Here is a 15,690-nt window from a genome sequence, read left to right on the forward strand (position 1 = left end):
AGCTTGGGTACCAACTTATGACCCAAATAATAGGTAGTTTGAGTATGATGGGTTAGATCAACACTCAAGTCACTCATTAGCCTAAATTTAACACATTGAAAGCCTGTAGGAGTTCAAGTTCAAAGTTTTGAATAATATGATAAATCGGAGCAAACAGATTGATGTCAAGATAATTTTGTGTCAAATACCTAAGGCTTCGTTTGGGATGACTTTCTTACTACTAGTCAAAGCAATTTTTTAGTTCAAAAGTATATTGAATTAAAAAATTTTGTACTAAAAAGCTGGTTTAAAAAGCAGCAAAAAAGCTATCCCAAACGAAGCCTTAGACTCAAAACTTGAATTGGCACCGTTAATTGAAGCGTATGGGTAATCTTGCACGAAGGAGGCAAAGTGTAGCTCCTTTGGGTGAATCAAACTAAATAGTTGAGAATGGCTTGAGCAGGCTAAAAGCTAGCTTGTTCAATTCAAATCTTCCCCAAGTCAGATTGCCCTCTATCAATAAAAAGATTATTCTGTGTGGACATCGAACAGAGAGAACTGTTCGATTTTGTCTCGGTGAACAATTAAAGCGCTGTAGTAAACAGTAATAGCACAGTTCACTACGCTTTTATTGTTTACAATGACAAACCGGATGGTTCTCTCCGACTGGTATCGGCATAGAATAATTTCTCCTATAAGCCATAAGCATAATGGTATGCATTAAATGCATCTTTTTTATTTTAATAGCATTATTTGTTGTGATTTTATGACACTTTTAGAAAGAGCCCTGCAACTATTAATGAGCCTGTATGCTAAAAAATTATTAATGCCTAATATATTCACGCTAATTATGATTAAGATTATACACTTCTTCATGGATTATCATTAATTTTGAAATGATTATTAAGAAATGCCATAACCCACTCCATTACTAACATATGCCAAAGCAAGTGTTCAATGTCTTGGTGAACTATGCAAAACTTATGCATATACGGAGAGTGAAAAATATTCATTACAAAAAATATATAAGAATTTATAAATATTCACTCAATTGATGGTTATGACATAGAAGAACAGAGCGAAGACGATGAAGCCAAACCACCGCGGCCAGAAAATCGCCTCCAAATCGCCAGAGACGGCTAGGGTTTTTTGGTGCTGTACGAAAGATAATACTATTCATTAGTATGTGAAAGCATTGGTATTTCTCAACTTGAATATTGATGTTTAGAACAAATAAAATATTATATACTTTTTTTTTCAAATTTTGTGGCTTTGATTGATGTTATAAAATTGTCTCTCCAACCCCTTTTTATTAAAATTCAAAGTCCATGTTTGAATATCATATTTAGAAATAAAAGCTCAAGTTTATAATCTCATAATATATATACTTTAAATACTATTGGAGAGCATAGGCGCTTTTCTAGTGAAAAATCCTTCTAGCATGCCTTTAATACTTTTCCTTAAGTTGATTATGTTCATTAAGTGATAAAATATAAAAGAAACCAATATGTACCTAACTAAACTCTGCTTGACATTATATATTTCAAATCTCTATTTGATCACAAACAAATAATTATGTATACACAACATATTAGATTTCTATTTTACATGATTAGCTTGGTTATTTTCATATTTTTGGCTCTTGGTTTGCTTTTTCTATTATCTCTTTTTTGCAGGCTATTGGAACTCTTGTTATAGTGGGCCAACCTAACTTTTTTTTTTTTGCAGGAAGTGGGAGCAAAAATGTTTACTTTGGTACTTTCTTTTTTGGTTGTTGTCTACTACTTACAACCCTAGTATGTTACTAGGAAATTTTATAATGATTAGTATAAAGAACCATCGGCTCTTAGGTTTTCTTTAGATGTGTTTTATAGCTCAGTTGAGCATTAGTGAGCTGAAGGTCCCTTTTAAAGATTTTGTAATTTTGTTTTTATATTAACGTGTAGGCCTCTCTATGGATTTTATTTAAAAAAAATGTATACACAACATATTAAAATCTTCTAGATGTTGCACTTTCATATATCTATTATATAAAAATTCAAACTATATTATATTGGTTATAGTTTATACTCTCAACAATATTATATTAGGAGATAGAAACTATAAAAGATATGTCAAAATGTTCTTTATCTTAAAAATAGGAAACCAAAGTCACTTTAAGTGTATTAGTCAGTTTATAAGGGTGTCGTTAGTGATTTTTTTTTCTTAGATCATTCAATTGTGAAGGCATCCATTATCTAGAGGCTCAAGGATGGTCAATTTGTAGAAACTAAGACTAAATTAGATTAGGTCAATTCTAGAATTATTATGGATGAAGGCCAGAAATTTATTAATTCTAAGAAGTTTATAGTTGGTTCCAAGGTGTCATCATGCATCCATTATTAAACTAATCTATATTGAGAAGGATGGATTGAGTGTTAAATAACTATATTGAATTTAGGTGCCATTTTGGATATACTAAATGAAATATGTTGCATTGGCTATGAGTAATTTTTCTTTTTCATGCCTTTGTTATCAAGTCAAGATATTCACTCTTACTCATCCAATAGTAGTTGTTGTAATTCAAAATAGATAATACTTCTGATGATCAATCAGATATTCAAATTCTATTTGAGAAGCAAATGTTACAAAAATTTTCACATTATATATCATAATGGCAACAACCATAATATTGTATCACCATTTCTCAAAGGGATGTTGAAGAAATGAAAGAGTACAACCTAGATAGAATCAAGGTCAGTGATCATAATGTTCCTTGAAGTTACATATGTTCAGATGATGGTGAAGAATTGTACAAAATAGAGTTAGATTGTTTACATATTGACCTTGCTAATTTGATAAATGAATTCATAATTAAAGGATTATCATCATACATAGATCCTTAGCATCTTAATAGAACTCTATCATGACTTGTCAAATATTGAACTTCATCGATGCCTTCTATAGCCACCATCAAATCAAGATGTGCCCAACTGATGATGAAAAAAAGACAAGTTTTAGGATAAATTGTGGAACTAATTACTATCGAATTATTTTATTTGGGTTTAAAAATGTTGGGGTAACTTTCTAAAAATTAGTGATGGATAATTGTCAGGCATTATTTAAATCGAAGAAATCTCAAAATATATATTAATAACCTCTAGGTGAAGAGCAAATATCCTATTAGACGCCATGAAGACTTGAAAATGATTTCTCAACCCTACAAAAGTACACCAAGGGTTCAAGTCTAACCAAAGTGCATATTTTGTTCCAACTTTAGGATGTTCCAATGATTTATTGTATTAATTATCACTAAGAATGGAAAGCAAGTCTAAGCAAATTTTGAGTCATCTTGGAGATGAACTTTGCCCACTTGATCAGAGTAATATAAAACGCCCTAATTTGAAAATTAGCAAACCATAATCACTTCATCTCTAATCTATGATAAAGTGTGCCCCACTTGATCAAATATTTCTTCTAATCAAGAATTATTATTTTTAAATTTTCTCTGCATTTTTCTAGATTTGATATACCATTATTATCATTTAGTAATTTTACTGCATGCTTCTCTAGATCTTATTAAAATATATTTACAAATAGAAAATAATGATGGATGCTAAATTATTTCTTCTTACTTAACTAATGCTAGCTCATAGAGAAAATTAACAAACATGCAGCTCCTAATGAAGTAAATAATGGAGTGCAAGCTAGTGATATCCAACTAAGTAAGGAGAAGAAAAAAAAATAAAGCTGGGCCAATTAATTTATGAATTTTATTCGATGATTATCAAAGAAATTTGAAGAAATATCTTTAAACATAATTGAATTACATTGTTGTGCTTTGTTATATGTTCTTGGTACATTTTTTTATTAATTTTGGGATAATGTATGCATAAAATATGATATTTTGTTATATACAAAATTAACATGTAATTATCTTAATTTGTAGCATGATCACTCAAATGGAAGGCCACAATTTTTATTTTGTATTTTCGGTTAAAACTCACGGAGGGGCCAACATGTTAAATTTAAAAATCGGTTACAAGTAATTAAAGGGATCAAAAGCCACCAATGCTCAAAGAAAATAAACATAAGAGCTAAAGATCCTACATACAAATAGAAAGGACTAAAGAAATCAAAGATCTACGGGGCCAATAAGAGGCCACCACAAATAAAGGAGCTAGAGCCTGAAACAACAAAGCAAACCAAACAGGCACACCAAAAGCGAAATACCAGAAGGTGCAACACCTAAGCAGAAGAAGGCCATTTAGCATCTGCCAAGCCAAACAAAAGAAACTCAAGACCAAAACAACAAAGCAAACCAACAATAAAGAAAACCTCTAAACCAGAAAACAAATTAGAAAATGAAAAGACAAAACAACACCGAACAATAACAAAATTAGACACATAACCTCCAGGCACCAAAAAACCAATAACAACAAATTAAACTACCAGAAGCAAGCCAACACACCTTCAATTCAAACAAGCCACAACACAACCACCAAAAGACAAAAAAAGACCCGCTAAAACCAGCCCAAGGGCCCTAAACACCAATAGCACAAAAGACACCAACTAGCAGCAACCAAAGAAGTCATAGAGAACACCAAGAAAAACAACAAGAAATATCCCAACAAGCAACAAAGAAAATCAACCAGCGCTGAACTGAACAACCCAAAGGAAAAAAAGACAGAAAGACCCTACCCCAACAAAAGAACCAACCGCGACAAAACAACAGAAGAAGGATTAGGAGGAGCTTTAGATCTTGAGGATTTACCAACATAATACTTGAAATTCTGCATCAATTTTTTAACTTTATTTTTCTTATTTTTTTCACCTAAAACAGTACTTAGAGAAATTATCATTATCAACTTGCACAATATTCAAATCATTATCATCATGCAAATCATAATAATTACCAACGTTAATATCCTCATCAACCCTATTATTAGCCGACGACTAGTCAGAATTGTCAACAGAATTCCCAACATAAGGAACATTCAAATGCTTCCCAATATATACCCAAAGAAAGCAAAGCATCATTAGATAAAGGAGAGTAAGAAATGTTAATCTAATACACGAAATGGAAGGCCACAATACAATCATATATAATATGTATTTTCTTATTTTATTTATATACCCCAAATGATGGTAATATTGTTAATCTAATAGGATTTAGATAGAACTCATCCTCAGCGAGAGTACCTAATCAGCTTTAATTTTCACCATCCCCATCCATTATACTGTAACTCTTGCAGTAAAATGCTACATCGATATTTACTTGCCAACGTTTTCAATTAAATTAACTCATTTTAAATTTAAATTTGTTTTAAAATTTTGAATTTTACATTCCCTTGAAATTGGTAGAAGGTTCAATATATAGCTAGCTTTCCCAACTGTGTAAAATCTACCAACATAATACACGTAATGGAAAGTATCTGTAGAGATTGTACAACAGTTAGATAGGCGACAAAATATCCATTAAATTACTGTAGTAGCTGCTTTTTCTATTGCCATGCACTCTGGACTTTTAAGAACACAGATATTATGGTAGAGAGAGAGAGAGAGAGGTGAAGAGTTTCAAATAGCCAGGGCGAGCATCCACGCACTCCAAGGAAATTAACTGAATAATGCTTACTGCTGTAAGAGTTCTGTTCTCTTCTGTTCATCTTTTCTATTATCTGCAACACTTTAACTCTTTACATGCCGAAAGAAGAGAATAATGGAGCAGTTTGATTTAAAATTTGTTATTATTATTATTATTATTACTGATGAACGACTTCTCTTCTCATATCATCTCAGCCAAAGGTATATTTTACTAATCCACTCTTCATTATTGCAGCAAAGCAAAGACATCTTATTCTTATTATACTACTTAATATCATTGTTAGCCACAGAAATCAATATGTTTACGTGTACTCAATGGAATTTAATGCTTAAGTTGAATGGGCAAACTTTCTACTACCATTTAAATTAATAGACTTCAATTTGACGTCCTTCATAATCTTTATGAGTTTGATCGATAGCGTTGGTTCATAGCCTTATTAACAGCTCGTGTGCAAACTTTCAACGTCCTGCACAATAATATTTGGTACAGATCACCTACCAAATCCTGCAAGTATATATTCGAATATTTGACCGTTTTATCATAAAAAAGAAGCCAATCTAATGTGATTATTTGATCAACACAACCGCCAAAATCAGGTTTTTTTTTTTTAACCGCCAAATCAGGCTTGCTGATTAAATCAAGAGTACTTAGGGTTTCTTCTTTGTGTGTTTTTTTTAATCTGTAAGATGTAGAAATAAAGCCATGTGATATTTTAAAATAATTGAATACTGCTATATATAACGGTACTAATTAATTTCTTTTAAAATCTACTGGGAGTTACGATATTTTTCCCTGCTGGAATTAAAAGGAAATATATGATTGAAGTGGTAAATTATTTGTAAATCAGTTATGAGGCTGTAATTAAGCTGTTAATTAACTGTTGCATGCAGTGATATTGCTCATCTTGTTAGAGAGTAAGAAAGCTAGCGGCCATGACTACCTGCTGTTATTGTTTTCATTTGATAGGAATCTGTACTTATACCTAATCTTTAAGAGGTAGCTGGGACGATGTACGCATCCAGACTATACCATTGATCAACGCATCAAAAGTGGTCAACATTTTGACTAGCTAATACATATATATTTCATTAAATCAGCTTATGAAAGAAGTGCTTTTTTTGGTTGGACGCTATAGGCACTACAGGAAAAATGACTATTACCGGCGGTTCCTGGCGGCGGTTCATGGGCCGCCGGTGTCACCGGCGGTTTAACCGGCGGTTAAACCGCCGTCTGTTAACGACGGTTTGCCGGTGTTTTTTATATGTTAAACCGCCGGTATTAACGGCGGTCCAGAAACCGCCGACAAACCGCCGGATTCTAAATAAAACCGGCGGTTTAGCGGCGGCTTGGACCGCCGTTGATACGTAATTTTGTACCGGCGGTTTGGACAGCCTCCTCTCTATTTGAGAGATTTTAACCCTAAACTCTAAACATGCATAGAAAACAATAACCACAATTTTGGGCAACATGCCACTATAATCAATCACAATAATTATCACAAATATATTCATAAATTAAACCAAACAAAATAATAAATAAAATCAGAGTTCTAACTTCACAAGTTCAACCAAGTTCATCAAACTAAAGTTCTAAGTTCAATAAGTTCAACCAAATAAGTTTACAATCAAATCATCATAAGTTCATCAAACATAAAAAAGTGCTAATCCTCGGCTGTATCCTCGCTGTCTGGAGATGCATGTGGCTGCTCCGTCTCTTGCTCTTTCTTCCTTTGATTTTTATCTCTGTAGGATTGTAGCTCTACTTGCATTTCATTTTGAACATTTCTCATCTCTTCAATATCTCTAATCAGCGTTGTAATCCTCTGGCTTACAGTTTTTTCAGCTTCACTTGGATCATAAAATACTAAGGTTGATGAACTGCCCTCATAAGCATAGCCCTGTGAACCCAAGCCACATACCCTCCCCCTCTGTCTTCCTTCAACAACATCTGACCATGTATGATACTCAAAAATTTGGGTCGATCCTGAAGATGATCCCTCACCATTAGACTGCCGACTTTTTTGAGCTCGTACAAAATCATCATGCGAGAATAAATCCATAAAATCTATTGATATTACAATTAGTTTTATTAAAATAAATTTTTATTCTCAAACTCAAAAAATTATACTCACATGAGCCTTCTTAGCCTTTTCATCAACTCACTAATAGTCAGTTTGATATTGATGAGTTATTATATGCAACTCCAATGATGTTGGCTCCCGACCAAGGTACTCTTTCTGAAAATATAAGATATAATTATAATAACATAGATATATTTAATAAACTAATTTAAAACTCTTACCAGTCATCATCTATGTTCCGTATGAGGAACAAATCCACTAGTATGAAGCCAATTTTGCTCTCTACGGATTGACCATCTCTTTAATAAACTAATTTAAATCTCTTTTTGCAGGAATTACGTGCTGAATTGTTATCACTTGATATTCCTTTTTTGGGTGCTGTCCTCTTAATTGCAGTCCTAGTATGTTATTAGATATTTTTGTAATTTTTAGTAGAAGGAACCATCGGCTTTTAGGTTTTATTTTGTTTTATTTTGTAGCTTTTCTAAGCATTAGAAAGCTGGAGGTTCCTTTTAAAGACCTTGTAACCTTGTTTTTTATATTAACGCGTAAGCCCCTCAATGAGTTTTAACCCTAAAAAAAATCCCAAACTTCAAGCTCTCAAAGATATCAAAGCCCGAGCATTACATAAATTCAGCATGCACAGAGATGATCAATACTTAACATATATCCATGAAAGATACTAGATGAAGCCTATTTATTGAACCCAAAGATATTAAAAGTATGCATTTAATGATATCTTACTGCTCTAAAAATGCAATTAATGGTAATGCCTGAAATCGGGACTAACCATTCACTCCAATAGTACTTCAAAACTAATAGACCTGCTATTATGAGGAAGCTAATCATTTTTACTTCCCAAAATCAAAACAAAAAGATATAATTCGTTAAGAATATAAGATACTTATATTAAAGCTTGAGAATTTATATTCTCAGGAGGTCACTCATCCTAGTACTACTCTCGCCCAAACACGTTTAACTGCAGAGGTTTGATGGGATCCGGTGCATTGGTGCTGATATGGTCACACCTAAAAAAACAAACGGGATACATGTGGGCATGAAAGGTCCCATTAATAACAATGCCCTGCATGCCTCTCTATCACTAAATGCACCATATTTATAGAGACTACGAACTGTCAGTTAACGTGTACAAGGCTTATGATAAAATGGGAGCAAAAGGTAATTAAGGAACTCACACTGACATACATCATGAATTATTGAAAATGGAACTGAATTTTATTCATGAGTAAAACATTTATGAAAGAGCAATATATAGAAGATATTCTGCTACTAAAGCTTCAAATAAAGTCCCATTCGAACATAGCCTGCCCGAGCTGAAGAATGCTGCTCTGATTGTGATGAGCCATCTCTGATCCTCCGCCTGAATGAGTTCCCTCATTGAAGAAGTTTTGGTGAGGGAAGAAAGTGTTGGAAGATGAGCAAGGAGATGCGAAGTGACCTTGGAATTGTTGTTGATATTGAGAAGCTTTCTCTTCTGCTGACATAAAAGTAGAGACTCTTTGTTGCTCATGAGTCGTGGAACCGCCAATTCCCCCGAGCGATAGAGCTGAGCCACTAGTAAATGGAGTCAGTGCTTTCTTCTGCTGCCCTTCTAAGCTAATGTTGCTGCTGCTCAGAATAGGTGGTATGGTGTTGTTGGGTTTGATAATACTCGCTATATATGAATACAAGAGCATTATTAGTAACAACAAAGAAGTATAGTACTATATTCTTATCATATCCTCTATATAAAATTAAATTATCTCTGATTAGAGATTGGTTGAAAATAATTTGCTTGATAATGTAAGCACTAGAAGAAAATTTGATAAAGATGAGTCCATTCTAAAATAGATTCATAACATTTTCATAATTTGTTTGATGATGTAAGCAATAGAAAATTTGATAACGATGAGCCCTTTCTAATATAGAAAATCTGAAAAAGAGCCATATCAAAAGGTGTTGCTTCACGAGATCTACTGCTCATGACGTCTACAAATTTTGAAAATTCTGATGAGAATAATGATGAGCTTTATGACCAAGATTAAATTGGTATATATCTAAAAAACCTGCTATACATTAACTTCAGCATTTTGTATTCACAAATTTCCATGTAGTTTGAGGCCTTGATTATCTATATTTTTTACTTCTGCAACATCCTTGAAGAATTTTCAGCTCATGCTGGCTTTGCTCGTTATTTTGGCTTCTATATTTATATATGTAGACGTAGCAAGTTCTTTTAATCATGTTTATCCTGATAAGTTTATATGATTTACTGAAAAAGATTATGTAGGTTAAATATATATTACGAGTAAGATAAAACATTAATTAGTAGTATTTAAAGAAGAGATTTCTATGTTTAAGTGAAGTAAGATTCATTACAGAGTTGCTTGCTGGTTTTTGTTCCTGATGTTACTTTGTTTTCTTCTTTAGCTTTGATAGTTGGAGCTACTGATGAAGATGAGCCACCCTTCGCCGGGGGTTGGGCTTGTGGCTTCCTCCGGCGGCGATTGTGCTCAGCTAAGCGCTTTCGACAGCTACGCTTGGTGTCGTCAAATTCAGCTAGGCCATGGAATCTGTAGAATAAAAGGCCGTTGTAAGAAGATCAAGGAGTATAATAAAGCTACTTAGAGAAAGATGAAGGAGAGATACAATTAACACTTGAACGACAAAGCTATATATGTTACATTGTAGAAGATTATTCTAAACAAAATCTAATTAGTCTGCAAATAAAAACGAACATATTAGAATACAAGCGAGAAAGTATTCTGTATGAATTTGGACATTTTGAACTATTAGAGTTAAATGATGGAGATCCATGCAGCTTAATTAATATGCATGCGAGTAATAATCCCTTTAGGTGAAAGCTTGAACGTGCACATTAAAGAAAATAACAATATTAATACAACAGTTAATACACAGATTTGTGGTGTATTAAGATAATAATTAAATAATGAAATCAAATTAATCCTCATGTAATAATTCATGAATATCAAAGAAGACAATGAAATCAATTTCATCAAATATACTAAAGCAATATGTGTAGGATTGACAGTTAAAATGCTCAAAATTAAAAGATAAACACTCAATGTTTTTTTTTTAACACTCAATGTTATATTCTAATTTTGGCCATTTTTCTTTTAAGTTTTCACATTTTATTTTTCATCAGAATATAAATTACAATATGATGAGATTTAGTCTTGTAATTTCAAGAACATTATTAAATGATAGACAAAATGTAGTAATCAAAATAAGAGAATGTTTTATCTAACCAAAATTTTAAACAAAAGTACTCAAATAATTAATAGAAAAAGGTGTAATGTGCAAAATGTATTAAAATGAACCATTTTTATTTATTTATGAGCTAATTACTTGATTTTGAAATTTTGGGCTATTATGATATTTGATGCAATGATCCACCAACAGTGAAGGGAATATATATCCAACTCATGCAAAATTAACAATTTCAATTGGCTAAATAAAACTTTCATCTATAAACAAAGGCTTTCATAGTTTTGAATCATCAAACTTCCTAATGTTTATATATATATAAATCTATCATTTCCTATAATTATCAGTATTCAAGCCTGTGCTTTGGATCTATTAATAAAAATCATGAAAAAAGAAAAAAAAAATAAATTACTATTTTACTATATTTCTTCCTGCTTTCAGCTTCAAAACCTTGATGAAAACCCTAAACCCTTACGACTGTAATCTCCTAGTTATCATTTAGGTATTTAAACGTCAAAGAAAATCCTATGAGGAAGATTGACCCATAAAGTCCCATCAAACAAGAAGTAAATGACCTCGAACACCATAAGGCAAAACGATAAAAAAACATGCAAACCATTTATATACTTTGAGAAAACCTCAATAAAGCCTATCTCTCTCACTCTCTTTCAATGCTTAGAGGTTTGCTAGAGAAAAAAAAAAATTTCCTATTAGAAATGAAGATAAGAGAGCCTGAAAAAAATGAATACGTGCCTGCTACACTGCTGGCAGAACCTTTGTTGCAGCCCGCCAGGGAAGAAAACGACTGGGGCCTTGGAATGGAAATCACACACCTTATGCCTACGGTGGTAGTGCTTTGCACCAGAGAGGTCGGCACGACAGCCCTCGGCTTGACACCGTGGCGGCTGGTGGTGCGCCGACCTTCCGAATAACATCAGCTGATGATCGACGGAGGAGAAGTAAGTTCGATGGCCGAGGTTGAGGCCGATGCGAGCGCCAGCCAGCCCGCCATAGCCTCCGGCAGTGAGACCATCCTCAAGCTTGAAGAAACCGGAGGCGCGAGGGTAGTCGGGGATGATGTTGGCTGATGGTGGAGGAGGAGGTGGCGGTGGGGGAGGGAAGTAGAAGGGTAAGGGGTTGTTGATGGTGAAGAGGGAAGGAGGTGGGGCATCTAATAGCGTAGGAATGGTGTGAGTAGTGTAGAAAGGGAGGCTGTGGGTGGTGGAGGAGAAGGTATTAGAGGAGTCCCAGTCCCAAAGTTGCTGCTTTTGGCTTGCATGAGTACTGCCGCTGCCTTCTATCCCTACAAAGGACATGAAAGGTGAGGCAGCATAGGTTTCGGTGTTGTGCGATGTGTTCATCATCTTTTTCAGTGGAAAAGGAGCAGAGAGAGAGAGAAAGATAGAGAGGAAGAATAGTAGAGAGGATGGTACTGAGAAGTGGAAGCTAGGGGTCCTTGGCTATTGGAAAACGGTTCCGGTTGCGAAGGATTATATTGGGATGTAGGAATAAATATGGATGCAGTGGCCCCTACTTCTTCTTCTATGAATTTACTGCTGTTCTGATCACATGAGATATTTGGGGGGTTGGAGAGAAAGAAAGAGAGAGAGAGAGAGAGAGAGAGAGAGAGAAATTCCTTGAAGGAGTTTATAAAGTTTAGGGTTTTCGAATAGAGAGTATAGATTCATAATGTTGGAAGGAGTACTGTTAAGCTCGCCCAAATATTTATCATATAAGAAAGAATAAAAATCATATATTTTAATGCATTATTTGTTTGTGATTATTTATTTATTACGAGTGATTTTGGATAGATAAAATATTACTCTATTAAAAGAGAAAAAGTATGGCAAGGAATTAAGTCGCTTAAATCAAATGGAGAGTTCTAAAGGATATTATTTATATAAATTCTTATAAAAAATACCTCATTTACACATAATTTATTATACATAAATATATATAATTTTTTGTAGAATTACTCTCTGTCAATGATAGAAAAGGTTATGTTGTATCAAAGATTTTTTTATATGTAGCAATAAAAATGACAATTATAAAATGAGCTCACTATTGGCTAATTCGAGATTTGATTTTTTTTTTTAATTTTGATCTTTCATATAAAAATTTTTAACAATATTTTACACTAAAATCATTGAATTTTGATATATTTTACATTAACATTTTTTTTTTAAAGCGGACTCACTAGCTGACAACTCAAGTCAGGAATGATTCAAATTTGAATAATTAGCTTGTAGCTATTTATTTAGAAGAGTCATATCAGACTCATGAGTCAGCTTCACTCACTTAAGCCGTTCATAAGCTACAAATGTGTGTTTCAAAAAGTGATTATATATGTGCACTGAAATTGCATGCTACTTAGGGTATGTTCTGGTATTCATTCCTTATATTGTCGGTTAGCTATCTTCCATTCAAAGCTGAAACGTTCCTTAACAAAATTTTGCATGAATGAAGGTACAGCTCTGATCAAGGCCTTCGAAAGCAAAATGACAAAAGATCGCACTATCAGTTCAAATTACAAAGCCAATATAATTTAAGAAAAATAGTTACATCATGACGATATTATGATTATGAACTAACTTTAATCTTTTAGATATAAAGCATTTATTTGCACGACTTTTTTCAGGCTTGCAAGATACTGTTGCATGACGAAGGCTTTGTTGAGCCCACGAAAGCAAAAAATGTTTTATCTAATCTAATATGTTTTAAGTAGGGACGGAATCAATCTTAATTTTCAAGGGGAACAAATTTATAAGTAATTGCTGGAGTTGCATCGAATTTGGCTCGACCCTTACTACAAGAAAATGGGTTAATAGGGAGAAAAAATAGAGACAAAAAGAAAATGTTCGCTAAAGATATCTTTTAGCTACCAAAAGTAACTAAGGTCGCTAAATAATAAGGAAACTTGATATTCGGGGGGTCCAAGGGGACAACGTCACCTAATGTGGTTCGACCTTACAAATTTTGGATGTAAGGATATTTTTGGAATTTAAATTAATAAATAAAATGATGAATTCTATCTCTTTAATTTTAGATGGGCAATTGTCTAAAGATCATAGTAATTTAAAACTTTTATGGGGGGCAATTGCTTAAAAATCCTTATAATAAAGACTAAAAACAAATGAAGGGAGATAAATTATCTAAAGAATAATAAAATATATATATATAAATTATTTTCAAGGCTTACTTCAATATACGACATTTTCATTATATACTTGAGTGAAATTGAGTTTGTTTCATCTCAAGCATTTTTAAGTAAACATAAATTGGTACAACTATTTGTTAGAACTTGCCCAACATTATTGTTGAAGCCTTCAAAAGAATTCATTTATTGTAAGAAAATAATCATGGACATTCAATGTAATTAAATAATTATGAGCTAGTAATATTTACTTATGTGTTAGACATTTAGTTGGCTTTTTTAAAAGTAATTTAGATATTTGTTTTAAATGTAGCATATACTACACTATAGTGTTATGTCTGAACCCTAACTTATAAATAGGGGATTAGAGAATAAGCTAAGAGAGCATAATTATTGTCACAAGTATTATACTTTTTTTTGATAATATAGTAAAAATTTAGAGCTCCTTTCATTAGACCCTCTATCTCTCTATGGTTACTTAGGACATTTTTATAAGTAAGTTGTGATCTTGTCCATGGATAAATTTAAATTTAGAAGATAGTAAAGCCACCCCAAACCATTATGACTTAAAAATTGGCTCAACTCCCAAAATAAGAGTTTTATCTACAAATAACCAATTTCAACATCTCAACAAGAGGAGGGAATTGATTATCTAAACAACCAATTAAAGAGAGGCTAGTGACACCAAATCCACGCAAAAAATATTCAAATTCTAGATAATTCTTGTAATAAGAGAGGAAGTTAATTATATATATTATTGTACGTAGAAATTAGAGGATTGCTATACTCACTTCCCTATATATTATAGAAGAAAAATATATCAACTTTGCACAATGGATATTGATCAATAATTTTGAACCACTTAAACTACTTAAACTATGTATCCTATATATATCTATCATCTTTAGTTTTCTTTCATATATTGTTGCTCTAGCTTACTTGAAAAATATTTTAAATCATAGTTGATTATTTTAAATCATGTTGTTCTATCTTTCATATATTTTCTCTTTGAAGATATTTTTACTTTGGTTCAAAAACGTATTGCTAGTTGGTCGGCTAACTTCTTATCTTTTGGTGGCCGGTTAATTTTGATTAAATCTGTGCTCAATTCGATTCCTATTTACCTGTTTAATACTTTAATGCCTTCTCAGAAAAAATAGAGACAAAAAGAAAATGTTCGCTAAAGATATCTTTTAGCTACCAAAAGTAACTAAGGTCGCTAAATAATAAGGAAACTTGATATTCGGGGGGTCCAAGGGGACAACGTCACCTAATGTGGTTCGACCTTACAAATTTTGGATGTAAGGATATTTTTGGAATTTAAATTAATAAATAAAATGATGAATTCTATCTCTTTAATTTTAGATGGGCAATTGTCTAAAGATCATAGTAATTTAAAACTTTTATGGGGGGCAATTGCTTAAAAATCCTTATAATAAAGACTAAAAACAAATGGAGGGAGATAAATTATCTAAAGAATAATAAAATATATATATATAAATTATTTTCAAGGCTTACTTCAATATACGACATTTTCATTATATACTTGAGTGAAATTGAGTTTGTTTCATCTCAAGCATTTTTAAGTAATCATAAATTGGTACAACTATTTGTTAGAACTTGCCCAACATTATTGTTGAAGCCTTCAAAAGAATTCATTTATTG

The 15,690-nt window shown here is 32.6% G+C and overlaps 1 protein-coding gene across 1 annotated transcript; it reads right to left on the minus strand.

Moving 5' to 3' along the window:
- Window positions 1-8,643: 8,643 nt before the first annotated feature.
- On the minus strand, window positions 8,644-12,448 carry LOC110111600 (squamosa promoter-binding-like protein 10). Its single transcript, XM_020843543.2, has 3 exons — window positions 11,625-12,448; window positions 10,023-10,216; window positions 8,644-9,318 (listed from the first exon to the last, which is right to left on the minus strand). The coding sequence occupies exons 1-3, from the start codon at window positions 12,233-12,235 to the stop codon at window positions 8,942-8,944; spliced, it is 1,182 nt and encodes a 393-aa protein (XP_020699202.1). The 5' UTR covers window positions 12,236-12,448; the 3' UTR covers window positions 8,644-8,941.
- Between the last annotated feature and the right edge of the window lie 3,242 nt (window positions 12,449-15,690).

Source organism: Dendrobium catenatum, unplaced genomic scaffold, assembly GCF_001605985.2.
Source record: "Dendrobium catenatum unplaced genomic scaffold, ASM160598v2 fragScaff_scaffold_1199, whole genome shotgun sequence".
NCBI classification, from domain to species: Eukaryota; Viridiplantae; Streptophyta; class Magnoliopsida; order Asparagales; family Orchidaceae; genus Dendrobium; species Dendrobium catenatum.

Bases quoted from the DNA above. Each gene is read 5' to 3' on its own strand.
- LOC110111600 (XM_020843543.2), bottom strand. From the start codon at position 12,235: ATGATGAACACATCGCACAACACCGAAACCTATGCTGCCTCACCTTTC. The intron at 10,217-11,624 runs GCACGTATTCAT...TTTATTCTACAG, and splicing joins TTCTGCCAGCAGTGTAGCAG to ATTCCATGGCCTAGCTGAAT. The intron at 9,319-10,022 runs GTAATGAATCTT...ATTCATATATAG, and splicing joins AAAAACCAGCAAGCAACTCT to CGAGTATTATCAAACCCAAC.